The 18442-nt window shown below is 37.0% G+C and overlaps 1 protein-coding gene across 1 annotated transcript in view; it reads right to left on the reverse strand.

Annotated features, from left to right (window-relative positions):
• Window positions 1–18442, reverse strand: part of LOC107685266 (transmembrane protein 132C-like) — a gene marked incomplete at its 3' end in the record, with an annotated part of 122547 nt that overhangs the window by 36183 nt on the left and 67922 nt on the right. Inside the window, exon 3 of the mRNA XM_016481794.1 lies at window positions 11687–12593. Coding sequence (XP_016337280.1) covers window positions 11687–12593 — 907 coding nt within the window. The remainder of the gene's footprint in view (window positions 1–11686; window positions 12594–18442) is intronic.

The raw sequence follows: 18442 nt of genomic DNA on the forward strand, positions 1-18442 counted from the left end.
AACATTACAGTATAATTGAGAGCTATCAATTTTAACATTTCTGTGGCCTGGGCATGCGGAGCATATGGAATTTTTTTTAATGCTGTCAAAATTAACATGTTAACACAAGCAATACATTTTTTCAGTTTAACGCATTAAAAATATTTAATGCAATTAACACAGGGGTGGGGCTAGGGTTGGCCACCCCACTCACAACTGCTGCTTCTGTCTATTTTTTCTTGATAAGAATTGCATTTATTTAGATACAAAACGTCTTTACGACCACATCAAACGGAAGACTCAGACACGCACTCCAACTTTCAGATGCACACTCCAACTTCGCCTCAGCGTCAGGCACTAGTCAAACGAGCACTGACAAGGTACAGATGACGAGGGAGCTTCAGTAGAACAGTGAGCTGCAGTCAGATGAAATGTTGTCAGGCCATATTCCAGTAAAAATAATTTTTCCTGTCCTGTCAGCTATTATACTGTGCTCGTAACGCATGCTCTTCAATTGCATGCACAAATGTGGTGGTGCGCTGTAGCCTATGTAATTTCATATTAAAACGCAAAAGAAACTACGAGCATGCAATGTCATAGTTATGTTGTCAGTTAAGTCATGAAGTTACCAAAAAGGCAAAACAGCTCACCATCCAAATAACACCATTCCTACAGTAAAGCATGGAGGTGGTAATATCCTGTTATGGGGTGTTTCTCTGCAGCAGGGACTGGAGCACTTGTCAGGATAGAAGAAAATATGGATGGGGCAAAATACCGTCAAATTCTTGAGGAAAATCTGCTATCCTCTGCCAGAAAGTTGTCAATGGGAAGAAGATTTACCTTCCAAAATGACAATGACCCAAAGCACACAGCAAAACTGAGCACACAGTGGTTAAAGGAGAAAAAGGTGAATGTCCTTGCATGGCCTAGTCAGATCCCAGACTTAAACCCCCTTGAAAATCTGTGGAATGACTTGAAGACTGCAGTCCACAAACCATCACCATCAAATTTAACTGACCTTGAGCAGTTCTGCAAAGAAGAGTGGGCAAATATTGCAGTCTAGATGTGCAACAAAGTTAGTAGAGACATACATATCCCAACAGACTAAAGGCTGTAATTAAAGCAAAAGGTGGTTCAACAAAATACTGACACAAAGTTGATCCTTTTTTCAACTCAGTGATTCAGTTTTTTTTATTTATTTTATGTTTTTCTGACATGTTGGTGTTATATCTTTCACTTGGATGTTATAAGTTACACTGAGTAAATATAGCTGGATGAAACAAAAACTGTGTTCGTCTTCATTTCAAGCTGCAAAGCAACAAAATGTGATTATTTTAAAGGGGGATATATACACATTTTATATACCCACTGTGAAAATGTCATATATTTGGAGATTACGATGGAAGCCAGCTTCAGTATACCTTGCATATGGGTAAAAAAGCTCCTCAAATAAATCATGAACACTTCAGTATTACTATTAAAATTGTACATGGCTGTATTATGGCTTCTTTAAATATTTTTGGGACTCACTCAGAAGTGCCTTAATATTAAAGTGCTTTTTCATGAAACATCAAACCAGAGCTCCTCTTATGTTTTCATACGCTACTGCTCACTATTGTCTGTGGGACTATTTTAGAGGAGTCCAATTGGTCCAAAACAGTCGAGTCTGATGTGTAGCCTGTAGGTAAAAAGGCATGATGAATCGCAGCACACACACAGGATTAATCTTTCTCATTAACGGCGAGCTGTGAACTGGAGCTACGCATGACCGCACAGGAGGTGTAGAGGCTCTTTAAACATGGACGGCACTTGTTAAGAATTACATCAGCCGCATCTCATTTTACGGCCAGAAAACCACCTATATCATAACATTTATGAGGAAAATAGCGTGCGAGTCTAGTCAAGGCTATTGGGATATGGGTATTTTTTAGAGCTTATTAAGGGTCCTAATTGGAAAACGTTTGTCAAGAAGACTTTTTTTGCACCACCGTTCTAGCTGATAAAGCTTCTTTTATTGTAATATTTGAAATATTATTATAAAGAAAGCAGTTACTCTATACAAAATCTACATTCAAAGCAGTGCAAACAATTAGCAAAGGCAAGAGGTGAAATCACTAAACAGCTGCACCACTTCAGCATTTTACAAGCAAAAATTATGTTTGTGTACATTTTCTATAGATTATAGCAGCTGTAATTCATCAAATCATGATCAAATGGTGGAGAAGAACATTAAAATAAGGCATATATCTATACTACCATTCAAATGTTTGGGGTCAGTGTGATTTTTATTTTTTTGATAGACATTTACATTGTTACAAAAAAATAAATTTTTAAATACATGCTCTTCTTTTGAACTTTATATTCATCAAAGAATCTTGAAATAAATATCATGGCTTCCACAAAAATATTAAGCAGCACAGCTGTTTTTAACAATGATGAAAAAACAATGATAAAAATAAATGATTCTTGAGCACTAAATCAGCACATTATAATGATTTCTGAAGGATCATGTGAAGACTGAAATAATGGCTACTGAAAATTCAGCTTTGCCATTGCAGGAAAAAATAACAAGTAAATAAAATAGAAAAATTTTACTTTAAATTACAATAAAATAATGTTTGATTAAATAAATGCAGCCTTGGTGAAAATAAGAGATCTCTATCAAAAAACTGAAAACATTCCTTCACTTTTGAACGGCAGTGTAAAATTATGCAAGGTGTAGTGATGAATTTTAAAGAGTTCATTTAGGTGTCTGGATTGCAGTGGTGGAGCGATGCTGTACTGTCTCAGTACAACTTTGGAACTGTGTCATGCAAATCAAATTCAACAATAAATTTCTGGCCATGTTTGTGCTGCTATCTGATTTGCATAATGCCTTGCGAATTGGGTGCTAAAACAATCCAAACAACATGTGCAAATAAACAATGCTTTCAGTGAATTCCTCTAAGAGAGTCTGTCCCAGGGTTATCAATGATGATTTTTCACTCTTAATCTGAAAACAGTAACATCCTGACAGGTTCCTGTTAGTAGATATAGCTGACAGAGCAAGAATCCCAGGAGACATTCAGGGAAAAGAAAAGAAAAAACACAGGGACACAGTGAGAAGGAAAAAAAAATATCTTTTTTGTGCATGAAACACCACCTTGTTTTGTTCTTGGCTGTTCTTCACAGGGAATTATAGTTCTGGTGGAGGTTGCAGAGATCAGCGGTCACAGACAATGTCAGGTTTCTTATTCTTTTACAAAAGTCTACAGATTTTTGTGGGTAGGGAAGTGAGTAGGGCTCACTGTAATCTGTTATGGCTGTGTATCTAGGCCTTATTAATAGCCCTTTTTAACACGTTTACAGCTGTAGAGATTACACCATCATACCGTCATCAATGCATGTCCTGTTATCTGATGATTCTGGGATTACTGGACCCGACAAGAGATCCCCCCCACAAGCTGATCAAGACTTAGCCACCCACTACACACTCTTCCAGAAGCTTCTGAGGGCTTTGCTCCAAATCACATGCTTAAAGCGAGAGATAAAGGCCAAACCTCCCAACCAGGCTCAGTGGTGCTGATGGCCAGAATGAGGTAATTCCCAAGCCTTGAAGCACACTTCACCAATCCCCATGTAGGGAAACATCTTTCACTATTTAAGTCTTCCAATTGTTCTCCCCATCCAGCAGTGATCAAAACGAGAAGTACAGGAGGCAGACAGGTGTTGTAAGATCAATGGAGTGTTGTACAAGAAAATGCCACTTCAGTCTTCTACTTCAAACTTTCCAGTTTAATTCAATGTGTTACTTGCCATTTCTTCTTAATTATTATATTAAATTTTTTTTTGCAGTCTAGTAGAAATTAAAAAAACGGCAAAAGTAATTATTGGAACTATCTGAAAGAGGTGCTAACATCCAATACCAACAAATATTCAATATCAAACCATTCTGATATATTAAAGAAATCATCCATATAATTAATATAAGTAAGTTTTTGTTTCACAATATACTAACTAATACATGACCAATATTACAAATATATGCAATACCATTTAAGTTTGGGGTCAATAAGATTTTTTTAAATATATATATATATATATATATATATATACACATATACAGTCTATATAAATATACACACACACACACACGCGCACACACACACACACACACTACTTTCTCTACTACTTTCTAACACTACTACTTTTCCACACACACTATTCAGCAAAATCACGATTCACGATTTTATCACAATTCTTTGTTATGTTGGTTTTACTATTTTGCAAGTTGTCCGAGCAGTACAGCCAAAGTAATTTCTCTATTTTAAAAACAAAGCCTTACAAGGTGACAAAATACAAAATTAAAAAAAATATTGCAGACATTTAGGTCCAAGTGGGTGAAGATGAAAATCGTTGTCATTATTTTATCTTTATTAAATAGTTTTTAAATTGTTATAAAAAAGAAAAAGAAAAAAGATACACGTTACAAATACACATACTATACCAATAAAAGAAAAAGTGCTTTATTTCTCAGGTACAGTAGGTGTATTTAGCAGTAGCATCTAAGAAACTGAATGAACAAATATGAAAATAAAACACTGTATACACTTCACTGTATAAATTATCCTACATTGATTCTTATTAAAGGGGTCATATGATGTTGCTAAAAAGAACATTATTTTTTGTATTTGGTGTAATGAAATGTGTTTATGCAGTTTAAGGTTCAAAAAACACATTATTTTCCACATACTGTATATTATTGTTTCTCCTCTATGCCCCGCCTTTCTGAAACGCATCGATTTTTACAAAGCTCATCGGTCTGAAAAGCAAGCTCTGATTGGCCAGCTATCCAGTGCATTGTGATCGGCCAAATACCTCAAGCGTATGTATACAGACTGTGAGTCAGAACAGCCGGCATTGTAGTCTACAGGTGCATCTCAATAAAATAGAATGTCGTGGAAAAGTTCATTTATTTCAGTAATTCAACTCAAATTGTGTCTAGTTGTGAGTATCAATTTAGTTCGAGCCTTCCTCAGAGGCCCAGTGTTTGGGTGTGATAGGAAAAGCACACACCATAGTGATGTCGTTGCTTTACAGATGTTAAGGTTAGGCCTGTCGCAATAATCAGTATATCCACTTATCGCGCAATATATGTACATGTCCTCAATCATTTTTGGTGACGCAATATATAGCCCATTATATTTACTTAAATTAATGTCACCATCACTTTTGCAGCTTCTCGTACATAACGTGGTGTAGTCGTGAGTTGCTAGTTCAAATTTAAAAAATGTTTCTACAAAAAAAGTTTAATCTGCAGATATGGCCTTGTTTAGGGATCTGACATCTGGCTGCTAAGTAGGAATTGTGTGTAATCCTCGAAACAGAGCTTCCCACTTGCGCAATACGGAAATATCTGCTAAATGTGTCAACCATGGCAACCATGAGCACGCGCGCTCTCTCTGCACTGTGGATAAAAGCACTTTTTTTACACCGGTTTTAGTTTTAGCTTGCAGTTTAGCAATCTCCACTTCAATATTCTATTCTCAGAAAAGTGTAATTCATCAAGTGTTCATTTATGAGAGAGAGGCTGTGTATGTATGGATTACCACCGTTTTGCCGTGTTTCTCTTTTAACAGTGAAGCTGTGGCCTTAATTCCTTTAGAAACAATGATGTTTCTAAAGGAATTATGTATGTATGAATTACCACCGTTTTGCCACGTTTCTCTATTAACGGTGAAGCTGTGGCTTTAATTCCTTTAGAAACAACAATGTTACCAGCTCCTTGTTGAGAAAGATAATGTAGCTCTTGAGTGATTAAGCTATTTAGTTGACAAAATTTGTGGGGCAGCGCTAAAAAGTTTGTTCCTGAATGTCTGAGTGTGGCCGCAACGTGATCTGTGTGAGTGACTGAGCGTGTGTGTGCGTTAGATACAGAAGACAGCGCATTAGTTTAGAACTCAGAGTGTGTTATTTTGTGCAATGATAACCAACCAGCAATGTAAATATGATTTTTTTTTAAATATATTAGAATGAGTACATTACAATATAAATTTATTAGAACGAGTACTTTATTATTTATGGGCTTAAAAACAAGATGCAAACAATCAGAATATTGTACCTGGTGGGGAGTGCAAAATAAACAAAAATAACGACTTTATTCAACAATTCGTCTCCTCCGCGTCACCCTAGCGCCATTTTGGAGAATATCCACTGAACGCAAACAGCGTATGTTGTTCTGTGTCAGCCGCACCACACAGATACGTTGTTTATATGTAAGCTTTGTGTGTTTTTGACAGTATTAGTGGAATCAGACGCAAAAGATAACTTAGTCCAGTAATCAGGCACTGTTTGACAGGCTTTTTAGTGTACACGCTCAGAAAAAGTGCATGTCAGAACAGCACACAAATTAAATGTTTAACCGTCAAGGCTTTAAAGCACATGCAAATAATGTACTTTTGTGATTGCGAAGTGCAGTGTGCCATGCGCATAACTCTACCACAGAGTTAACATTTGATGTGAATATATGTCACGTTGTACAGTATATTGAGACGGAGGCGCAAGAACTGCCACAGATAGAATGTGCGCTGTAGAATGATACTACAATGTTTCTTCAAAAGCAGATCGTGGAGAAATTTTAATCGTCCACGATCAAAAATCATGAAATATCACACCACACTAGCAAACATTCAAAAATCTTACCAACCCCAAACTTTTAAACAATAGTGTAAAAATGCATTCAAAAGAAGAAAAGAAAACAGGCGACTTCATTCTGTCTTTTACAACAAAGTTCAAAGCCAGCAAACTTCATATACCACTATCATGGACAAGAATTTCTCTCTGGGAACAAGTCTGGTTCTTCAAGTCAGAAAACAAACAGATTTACTCGACAGTGGCGGCCTGCTGTGAACTGCAGGGAGGAAAAATGAGAAACATCTGAGCACAGCGCTGACCATCCACAACACTTACAGTAATGTTAATCATTCTTATCATAGTTTAGATTAACAAACTACCACACATCAGAGAGAGGTGAAAGCACCCATTCCTCCCAGGACCCCTCGGGTCTGTGCAAAACAGGCGAAGTGAATAATAATTAAAGAAAAAGAATCATCCGGTGCCTTCAGTCAAATAATGACAGCCACCGTGCTGAAAGGTTGAGAAATTCATGGGTGGGGATGCATTAAAAATCATTACCAAGAAATGTGCGCACTAAGATCATTCACTGCGGGCAGCCTCTGATTGCTTTGTGGAGGGAGTCTGTGTGGCAAGCAAATCAAGCAAGAGCTTGAGAGCAAATAAGTTTCCCCTGTGCACAAATCACTAATTACTTATTAATGGCCAGATGAAGAGAGTCTGTGCCTTCAAAGTAAACACGTGCCAGTGACCCTGGAGGGGCAGAAGGAAATTGTGAGGAATCGCTCTGTAAACTGTGATGGCAACTAATCAAGTTCAATGGCTCTTGCAGCCTCCAATACATCGGTGAAAAGGCCAATTCTTAGCCCTTGCTCTAAGGGGACATGGGAAATAAATGCACAGAACAATCTGTGAGAGAGAGAGAGCCAAACAGTGGATGAAAGAAATACCATTTCAGGAACATCAGAAAGAAACACATATTTTATCCATACAATGAAGGTGAATGGGGACCAAGGAGAGCCACGGTCACCATTGACGTTCACCGTACAGAAAAGAGCAGCTTGTAATGGGGATGCACAATAGATCGGGACCATATCAGTTAACGTATTGTTCAATATTGGACAATTACACTCTTTTACATTTAGATATCTAACACCTTTAGAGATAAAGGCCTTTAAAAACAGTATTAAATGTAATCTTTGAGAAACATTTCTCAAAATTAAAATCCATTTTTCACTGTACTGTACATTATAATACAAATTTGTAGCAAAACAACAGATTTTACTTTTTAGTGTCTCATTTTTTATTTATTTAGACAAGAGCAGAATTTACTATCAGCCATAACAAAAATAATTATCTGTATCAGCCAGAACATTTATACTGGTGCAATCATAGCATGGACAATTTATGTGGAAGAGCTTTGGTGTTCCACACAAAAAGAGAAAGTCATACTGTATTAGTTTGAAACAACTTCAAAAATAAACAAATGATGACGGAATATTCATATTTGGATGAACTTCAACTCTCTTTAAGAACAAATATATTATATCAGAACATGATTAATATATGCATAAAAGTGTTCTATACCCACAGTAAGCCATATTAAAGTGAAAGGATTATTAACCAGAGGACATGGGACCTACAGAATTGCTGTACTTGAGTACAAGTGTGAAAAATGCATTATGGGTGGCCTTTAAATCAGCTATTTAAACATAAACCTTTTGCTTAATCAAAAAGGAAGTCAATAAATAATGTGACCACAGGGCTATTAAAGTGAAATGCAATAATAATATTCACCGTCATTCATTTATTTGACACACCTTCAAATTCAAGACGAGCAGATTCATGTTTATGGACCAGTCAAATGACAGAGCCAATCAACTTTTGGTCATTTGTACCCATCAGAACGTTGTGTATGCAATTGAACTAAAATTGGATGAGGAAAAATATCTATGCTATAGGAAAATAAGAAATGGTCCATAAGGAACGATTACTCATTTGCATGTATTAGCATATTTTCTACTGGGACATGCAGAAACGTGTAAGATTGTTAAGTCAAAATTACAATACAGCAGGGGCTATTTATCTTTTGAGAGGTTGTTAATTTGTTCGTGAGGAAAGCGTGTTTCCATTTGCATTATGAATCAGGTGTAAATCCCTTCTCAGCATGTTCTCAACTGCTCTCTAAACCACTAATGAGGCAAAAAGCAAGGAAGTGCAAGCTCCAAATACACGACACTGACCCAAGAATTAAAATAATACATTTAAGAGTGTGATCATCATGATATAATCTTATAGTCACGAGTTCTATTCTCAGGGAAAGATTAAAAATATCGGTTGGTGGTTTTAATCTAAAAATCTTGTTTAAAAAAAATTGCTCGCTACAAAACATGTGGAGTTTGCCCAGAACAGAACCATACCGCCAACACTATCTGTATGCTTTATTATAATAAATATACATTTGACGAAAGTGCTCCTGACTGAAATGTATTTATTTCAACAAATGTATTAATTCATTTATTTGTAGATTTACATTTGCCAATTATTTGCAGCAGCAGTTCACCCATGCATGTAAATTCTTTCATCCATACACGCTGCAAAAAACACTTCTCAGTCCTACAGGTCACACAGTACGTGCTGTATACGGTGTATTCATTTGCACATCATGCTGTAGGAAGTTTGGCGGTCAGATGGGATTCTCAGGAGCTATTCTGTTTTACCCTGATTGTGTTAGGCAGGGAAAAGCTGATCAGGGAGCATTTTTATCCCTAGGCTGTTGATTAGATGAGCAGATCTGGCTCCAACAGCACCAGCGACCAATTTGAACATTGTGTTGCTGCCCAACGTAACCTCTTCCCCTCCCCCTCAAGCACCTACACAACTACACGACACATCAACAGCCAGGGACCCTAGAGAAACAGCCCTATCAGCAGAGCTCAGCTGGTCACTATTTAAAAAAACTGTTTGGTTGGAACTTGGAGCGTAGCCCAAGCCAAGAACAGAGCTGTGCCTATCTCCAGGGGTTGAGGGGACATGGAGCCATCACAAAGACATTTAGGTATCAAGTAGAGGAAAGGCAAAAAGCGAAGAAAAAAAACAAACCCTTTTATAAGATCTTATCACCAGTCTGTATGAACACAGGAGGAACTACAGAGGAATCAAAATCACTGAACAGTTTCCCACAGCACCACGTCACCCAAGACATCACAAATTGACTTGCTATTGAGGACTAAACTCTTTCTTTCTGCATTAATTAAAGCTGGCCTTATAACTCTATTAGAAACTGCTGTTTCTAATGTTAGAGCACCCTTGGAGAACATTTCCAAAAACAACGCATCTGCCAGGAGCTTCTTTATTTCTGTCTACATAAAAGGCAATTCATTTCTGAGCTTTTTATTTCTGAATGCTAAGCTTCATTCATTGTTCTAGTAAACACCCACTATTCGCAAATGAATTAGATAGGAGCAAAACTGGCTCGTATTGAGACCGGAATATTTAAAGTTCGTTAATCACGCACAAGATAGTGGCCGAGCTGTAAGCCAATGCTAACCAAGGTTGACAAATTTGCCAAGGTTGTCAGAGTATAATTCAAAACATGATTTAGATATCAGGCTTGAGAGAATACAAACAGGAACAAACATTAATTTCTCTCACGGTCATTTACTCACTTGCACAGAATGTCTTTAGTCGCTTCATCAAATCCGCTTGTTCTAATTAGAGCTCAACACTCAATGAATCAATAAAGAATCTTCTCACTTTTGCACACTGGGTTGCGAGGAAAATTAATTTCAAACAGGTCATCTTGTGTAGTTTGCACAGCTCTTCCCTGAATAATTCATTTGTATTTAGTTGTATTCTACTAATTAAGAGTTAAATCTACTAATTGAGAGTTAATTAGTAGTTGTTTTGAAAGAGTCATCTCATGAATTGCCTTTGGGCTACGTAGGTGTTATGTAATAAATGTCAAGTCCGATTTTTAAATATGTTCTCCTAGAAGGTGCAGTGGTTTTATAATACCCATTGTTAAAGAGCAGTGGTTTTAAACAGCTGAGATGCAGGTCTGTTCTGTTAAGTTTGTTCTGTTTAATTTGACAGCAGGGGGGGAAATATAAAAAAACGCAATAATAAATTGCAGCTAAATGTGCATATTTATCAGTTTTTTAAAAAAGGGGGGGGGGGGACTTCCCACATCTTTTGATGATGTCAAAGATTGTGTGATTATGGTATTTTGATGTAAACATGGTAGAAGCCAGTCAAATAAGACAGATTTCAACATATTGCATGACATGCCCTCATCCTTGAAAACCATAAACAAAATTACACAAGGGTAAAGAAAATACAATCCAGGCTTCATTTAGGGTCCCATTCTTCCCAACAAATTAATTTCCAAAATCTTTTCTTGACTTTTTCAGTCATTTGTGAAGATGGCAAAAGGTTTTCAAAAGTCATCTTAAAAAGAACAGCGCTGCTGTACAAAAACTAATTTCTAGTCAGAAGAATAACTAGAAAAATTGTACGTAGACTATAGAAATTCCTTAAATTTTCCAAGAACTTTTTCGATTTTATTAATTTGCAAGACTTTTCCAGGCCTGGCATAACACTTTTGAAATTACCAGTTATCTCAGGACTGTGGGAACTCTGTATATATGGGATCACTTGCAGTGAAGATAAACGTGGTTTGTGCTGACGACAGTGAAATCTGAGAGCATGAAATCATCTAAATTCAAGGGCCAAGCAGAAAATAAAATTGTCAATTTATCTATACAGCCTACCTTAGAAACTGAGTGGGCATATTTTTGTGCCAAGTTAATTTTGAATACAACTTCCAAAAACTAAAACTAAAACATAAATAGTTTTACTTTTGATAATTAAATTGCATGATATTTGCAGGTAAAATATTATCAGTGCTGCATAGCTTTGGGGGCAAAAAATATGTCATCACAAATTTGTCAACAAAAAATGCTTAAAGCGCTTTTTCACATGTCCTTTTGAGTAATTATCAAAATGTCAGATCTGCTCTTTTCCATAAACTGAAATAAAATTAATGAATAAATAAGGTATTACTATGAAAGTATTACTAGAGTTTGTCACTCACCTTAAAGTGAAGATCTCTACTGATGAAAGGGTGGAGACCGCTAGGAAGGCTGACACTGTCTCCCTTTGTCTGATGGGTCTGGAGGGAACCATCACCACAAAATTACTGTCCAAACGCAGCTCAGAGAGCGGCTGGAATAGGCGCACGCTGCCGATCCTGCGCATGGGTGTGGGCCCTAAAAAGTAACCGGCAGGGCCTAGTTGCCCAGTGCGGATGGAACTGGTCTTGCGGGAGTCCTCCGAGCTGCATTCCCCAGTGTTGGTGGATTGTAGCATGTAATACAGCTCCACAGGAGTGCCTTCAACCAGCTCGGGAGATCTCTGTCGACCTGGTATGACACTAGGGGGACTGAACCAGCTAGGCAGTGGCTCCAGTTCAGCCACGCACAGTCCGAGTTCCCCTTTCAGACGACAGGTGCCTCGTACCTCTTGGGTTTCGTGGAAGGCAAACATCCTGACACACGGCAACTTGTCCACGGCACTGTAGTCGTCCCAGTTTCGGCCCACAACGTAGAATAGAACCTGAACCTTTGGCCAACTCGGGTGGATTCGCTCACTGATAATAAAAGTCTGCACTTTCCAGTTAAAACTAAAGAGTGGAGAGGAAGTGGATGATGGCGACATGGATGAAGGGTTGTTGAAGAGTCCTGGGCCCAGAAGCTCCGCAGGCACGGGCTGTTCCACATACAGCGGCCCGTAACTGGCATTGACCGACGGCGTCTTTCTGGCCTGTTGGATAAAGAAAAGTTCCGTACGAACCTGCAGGCTGGAGTTCCTCATAATGTCCTGGTTGGCCTCCTTCAGGAAGAAGGCTGACTCTGCGTTCAGCACCTGGTATCGGACCGGAAGATACGTTGGGATGGCACCGAATCTCTGCAGTCCTTCCATCAGCATCCGACTGTGGATGACTGACAAATAACAGAGAAGACAAAAAAAGACATCACTCATCCATCTATCAGACCTATAAACCCAACCTAGCTACTTGCATGCTCTTACATGCTCTAAAGCAGTGGTAGCCAACCCGTCGATCGCGATCGACTGGTAGATCTTTATCACTGTCCCAGTAGATCCCGAAAATAACAGTAAAATAAGTACAAAAATGCATTACATTTCTGGGGCTATATTAATGTATCACTGGATATAAACGGGAATCACCCACGAGCTCTCCTGCAAGCCGACCCAGCGCAGCGCAGGGGAATGATTTTACTCTATTGCTTTGTTCCAAGCAACGGGGGCGTCCCGGGGCTCGAAATTTTTCTAAAGTAAGAGTCAATTGTCTACTGTCCCATTCTGCAATCTCATCTCCAGGCAACTGGACTCTTTTATTGAATACCTTCAACCAGCAGTTCACAGCAGATATTTGGGGTGATGGAAGGACCCAAGAGGCTCCATTGATTTTGCGTCACAGCGCTAGTCTGAGAGAAAGAGATGCTGGAGATTTGTGACAGCTTGTGGCAGACAAATGCTATTGGTGCTTAAGGCAGACAATACAGCACAGCAGGAAGATGCTTATATACCACTGTGCAACATGAAGTATTTCATGGTTTGTTTAAAGGTTTTGCCTGTGCAATATATATTAGTCTGGGGATATGTTCTACTGCATTTGTATACATCTTTTAATTAAAATCACCCATAATAAATCAAATCATCTCATGAATATTGAGTTAATATAGTGGAATCAGTTTGTTCTGTTTTAGGGGAGCCAGATATTGAGAAGAGTAATGCAAAATGTCAGTGAGAAAGTTTACTCAAAGACTATTTTCCTGTGGGACTGAAACATTATTCTTTTTGGCAGCAATACAAAAGGAGAGAGAGAGAGAGAAAAAGTGAGAAAGATAAAGAGTAAAGACTGAGAAGAAAAAAGAAATCAGAGAAATAAAGCACAAAACATGCACTGAATGCTGTGCTACACCAAACTGATTAACTCAAGTTAAAATTCTGGTTTCTTTTCAAAAGTGCTACCTAAAAAAAAAAAATCTAACAAATTAATTGAATTGCAGACACTGTGTCTTTCTCTTGGAAACAAGCAGAATATCACGTCTAGTCATTTGGAAGAATCAGATGGGCATTTTCGCAGAAAATTGGCAGCAAACCAGCATTTCTTTGTTTCTCTGTCAAACTAAATGTTTAGCCAAAATATTATGTGGACGATGCATACTGAAAATTGCAGTGAAACTTCTAGTGACCTTTGTTCAAACTTACTGAACTAAACAAAAAGTGTAATTAAAAAAATAAAGGAGATACGACAATATTAAAACTAGGCCAACTATGATAATTATCAGCAAGTTATGGCTGATAATAGATCAATTCTGTTAATTATAGATACATTTGACAATTTTACATTATACTTACATATTTTGGCAACAGATTTTGATCATTAGTAGGATACAGACTAATATGATATCCTGACATGAAATTCAAGTGTTTACAGCATATTAACTCATTAACAAATATTCAATATATTACAATATAATAATTCTCTATAAATATAAATAATATAAATGTAATTAATTATATATACATTTATATTTATTATGTACATAATTAATATGAATCTAAAAATTATATCTGTATTGGTTGACATTATTGATGACATATACAGATATGGTAGTTATATATAGTGCACATCATGGAAAGAAAGAAAGCTCCACAGGGCACAGACAGTCTCTGTGTCCTAGAGCAGAAGGAAGAAAGCTAACAAGAAAGAGACACACAAGCATTTCTCAAGCAGTCTGTGCCTGAAAATACATGCCTTTGTCCTCAGAGCCAATTACAAGTGAGAGCACAAGCTTGTGACATATCTAATCACTTCACAGAAATGTTGCTCAAACCCACCTCAGTACAAGAGCCAACCTCACACGCACAAGTACAGAATTTGTGTGGAGAAATTAAAATCTCAGAGCTCTAAGCATAAAAAAAACTAAAATAACTTGTAAATCCATTTATGACTGAGTGATAAAGAGGGAACGTGTTACACTGTTTCATCTCTGCTGGATCAGTTGAAGCGCTCCTCTTTTTTCTCTAAAATTAGCATATGTTTATCCTAAACTGTATTCAAGGCTTAATTAGCAGGTGAGCCAAGATGATTTTCTGGGATTAAACTGATATTGTGTGTGTACAATTTTGATACAGCTCAGAATATTTTATTTAAAACGGTCAGAGGCAAGTCAAGACTGTTGCCTCACTGAAAAACATTGATCTAAATGCTCCTATATCAATCTCAAACAATTGGATGAGCAGCCAGGTTCACAACAAAGAACCAGACTGTGATAGTTTGGTGATTTGAAGTGAATTCTTGCATTTAAAAAAAGTGTTAAGAAAAAAACGCTTCTGTCATCATTCTTTGGTGAACAAACAGACTTACAAATGTTCAGGGCTGGGGAGTAACGAAATACATGTAACGGCGTTACGTATTTAAAATACAAAATATGAGTAACTGTATTTCGTTATAATTACATTTGAAATAGGTGGTAATCAAATTACAGTTACATCCGAAAAGTATTTTAGATTACCAAAGTGATTACTTTGAATTTTAATGTCATTTCTTAATTTAATATTTAAGTAAACAGTTTGGGGATTTTAACCAATAAGGCAACTGATTCTCCGTTGAAAATAAAAAAAACTGCGTGCAGCAGCCTGTTCATTTAGCAACTCGTAGTGAGAGTGCATACGCTCATCGTCTCGACACAACAGAAAGCCATTCGCGTAATGCATTTCTCTCGTGGAAATACAAAGACTATTTTACTTATAAATCTGAAAAAGGACGTAACATCTCAGCGCAATGCAATGCCTACCTGCAACAAAACTTCTATCAGCATCGAAGGATTCAACGTCTAATCTGAAAAAGCATCTTGATCTTTGAAAAATTTTATCCAATAACTCGTTTTTCTATTTTCTCATATTTTGAGTGTTATCATTACGTTTAATATTTCTAAGAAATTCTCCTAGAATTCACACTTTGCATTCAGTTAACAGATCCATACGAATCATGCATGAAATAAAAGTTTATAAAGTCAAATGATAGCATTGTGTGCTTTACAGATGAACTTGAAGTCTTTATTCATTCAAAATGTTCAAGAATAGATTATCTTTGGCGCGTTAATGCGAGTTCATGATCCGATTCGTGAACAGATGATTCTTTTGATTCAATCTTTTAAATGAATCATTTATTTTGTTTAACGAAACCAGTGTGAATGGTTCACATTAAACTGGATAGATCTGGGGTGTGTTTCCCAAAAGCATCGTTAGCGAACTTTGTTAAATTACATTGAACTGTAACAACATTAAGTTACTTGCGACCGTAGTTGCTTTGGGAAACGAGCCCCGTCAATTTTGGCTCAGCGATTCTTTTGTGCCAATCGCTTCTCCATAGAGAAGATTATCAGTGAAGTAATCACTTAAAGTTTGGTCCATTCATTAAACAAATCTATTGTATAACTTGGAGAACTGTGCCAGTTGTTTTGGCTACTTTTATGATATGTTTGGATTCGTTTTGAAGCTTGGAATGCGGCATGAAACAGCACGGAATCCCATTCAATGTATTCAAATTGAATTTATATTGATTGGTAGATTTAAATGACACAAAAAATGTTTGTTGTTCATAGAAATGCTGAGGAAAACTGATGTTGTTAAAAATAAAATGCAAGGAAAACGCAAAGAGTTGGAAAACATAAAAACAACACATTAATATGTTCCTTTGTGCATAGCTTATGTATTTCAAAGTATTCTAAAGTATTTAGATTAAGTTACTAAACCTAAAACTAAACTCTAACGAAATACATTACTGATTACTTTTTAAAGCATGTATTTTGTAATCTGTAGTGAAATACATTTTAAAAGTAACCTTCCCAGCCCTGCAAATGTTTAATTCCTACTCAAAGCACATTCTGAATGATTGCATGACACCTAATTGTACACTATAATTAAAAAAAATATTTGAGAAAAAGAAACACAGTGTTTCATTTAGTAATTCATTAGGATATAGACCAGAAAATAATATTCCAGCATGAAAAAGGTTTATTACTTTCTCTGTTTTTAATGATTAATGTGTGGGAAGAGATCATTCTTCATTTGAGTTGGTATCTAATTTCTAAAAGGCCTAGGGTTTTCTTTTATGGTTACATTATTCATCATAAGCAGACTATGGATAGCAGAAGATACAACAATTAAAGACTTAACTTTAAAGTCACACTTAAATACACAATGAAAATTTTTTTTTTTTGGTCACTTGTCGGCTATTTTTAAAGTGACTCTCCACCGCTTCCTTGATTTGTCTGTATCAATTTAGTGAGAGTTTGATGGCTTAGATGAGACTCTGAATAACTGAAATACATGCTGAAAGTGACACATAAGCGCATGGTAAGTGGTGATTCAAGAGCTGTTAAATCATATGCTCTACCGTGGAAAACTGTCCCAATTTTAGATTCTGGCCTTCAGGGAAAGTTAACATAGTAAGGTTTTGAGGCATCGTAATTGGATTGCCCTTGGGACATTTTCTCAGTTGCCAATAGAAAAGCGTGTTTAATCTTACTGTGAGTGAAGTAGGGTTGCATGGGACAGTGGCCAACTGATGACCTGAAAGGTAACATTAATAATGGTAATAGTTCAGAGTGCCCACACTGCATACTTTAAATGCAGTAGGTAGCATCTGATGTCTGAGGTTAACACCATCACTTGAAGGCAAGTGGAACACATCTTTCAAAGATAGCCACTTAACAGAAAGAAAATCAATAAGCCAAAACATATCTTAGTCCACTTGAAAAATGAGAGAAAATTAGGTTTTAAGACAGATATGGATGCCCCAGGCACAATATCATGGCCTGGCACTGAGAAAATAAAAAAGTAATGCTTAATGTAATGAACTTCAAAGTTTTTAACAGCTAAACCACCCTAAATAGATTCCGGCAATAAGCTCCTCTTCCTAAATAAAGAAATACTGCAATACATTGCCTTGCTTACAATTTCGCAATATATTGCAATATATTGTATTGCCAGATTCTTGCCAATACACAGCTCTGATAATTATTGTTTATAAATGATTACTAAAGAACATTATTGTCTTATTATATAGCTCATGCCTCAGAACAACCCTTACTCAAGGTAAAACCACTGTAATACATTGCCACTCGTGGATTATTGATTTATTCTAGCTTTTGCTTTAGATTATGTTACTGATAACAATTTTAGCCATGCAACTTGTAGTCTGTACCAGATTACATTTCAGAAGTAACTCTACACTGCACATAATTACATGCTGAGTTAGAACAAGACAGAGGCAGGGAGGACGCCAGAAAATGCACCAGCTATCTGGGCATTGAGCACACGCACTGATTGCATCAGTATTGTGGAGCAGGAATCTCAGCATGTAAGCCTCGTCGAGCAAAGGGGAGAAAATTAAGATGATTTCAAATGTTGTGAGATGTGAAGCAAGCAGAGGGGAAAATGAAAGATTCTGAGCCTATGGAGAGGATGCCACTCGAAAAAAACATAGCTTCGGTCACGCTTAAATAGACAGTCTTTCCTCGTCATCTATAGACATTTTGTTGATTTTAGAACTACGCAAAATTGCACCCACCACTTCAGAGCTACTTGACATGGCTTGTAGATACAGAGTCTGTTGACATCAGCACGATTGCTAGCTGCGATCAGTGTGACGGTGAAGACGGTGACGAAAAATATTCGTTAACGAACATTTTTTCTGTGACTAAGATGAGACGTTGACGAGCTAAAACTAATATCTGATGATAAAAACTATGAC

Source organism: Sinocyclocheilus anshuiensis, unplaced genomic scaffold (genome assembly GCF_001515605.1).
Source record: "Sinocyclocheilus anshuiensis isolate Anshui unplaced genomic scaffold, SAMN03320099.WGS_v1.1 scaffold950, whole genome shotgun sequence".
Taxonomy (NCBI): domain Eukaryota; kingdom Metazoa; phylum Chordata; class Actinopteri; order Cypriniformes; family Cyprinidae; genus Sinocyclocheilus; species Sinocyclocheilus anshuiensis.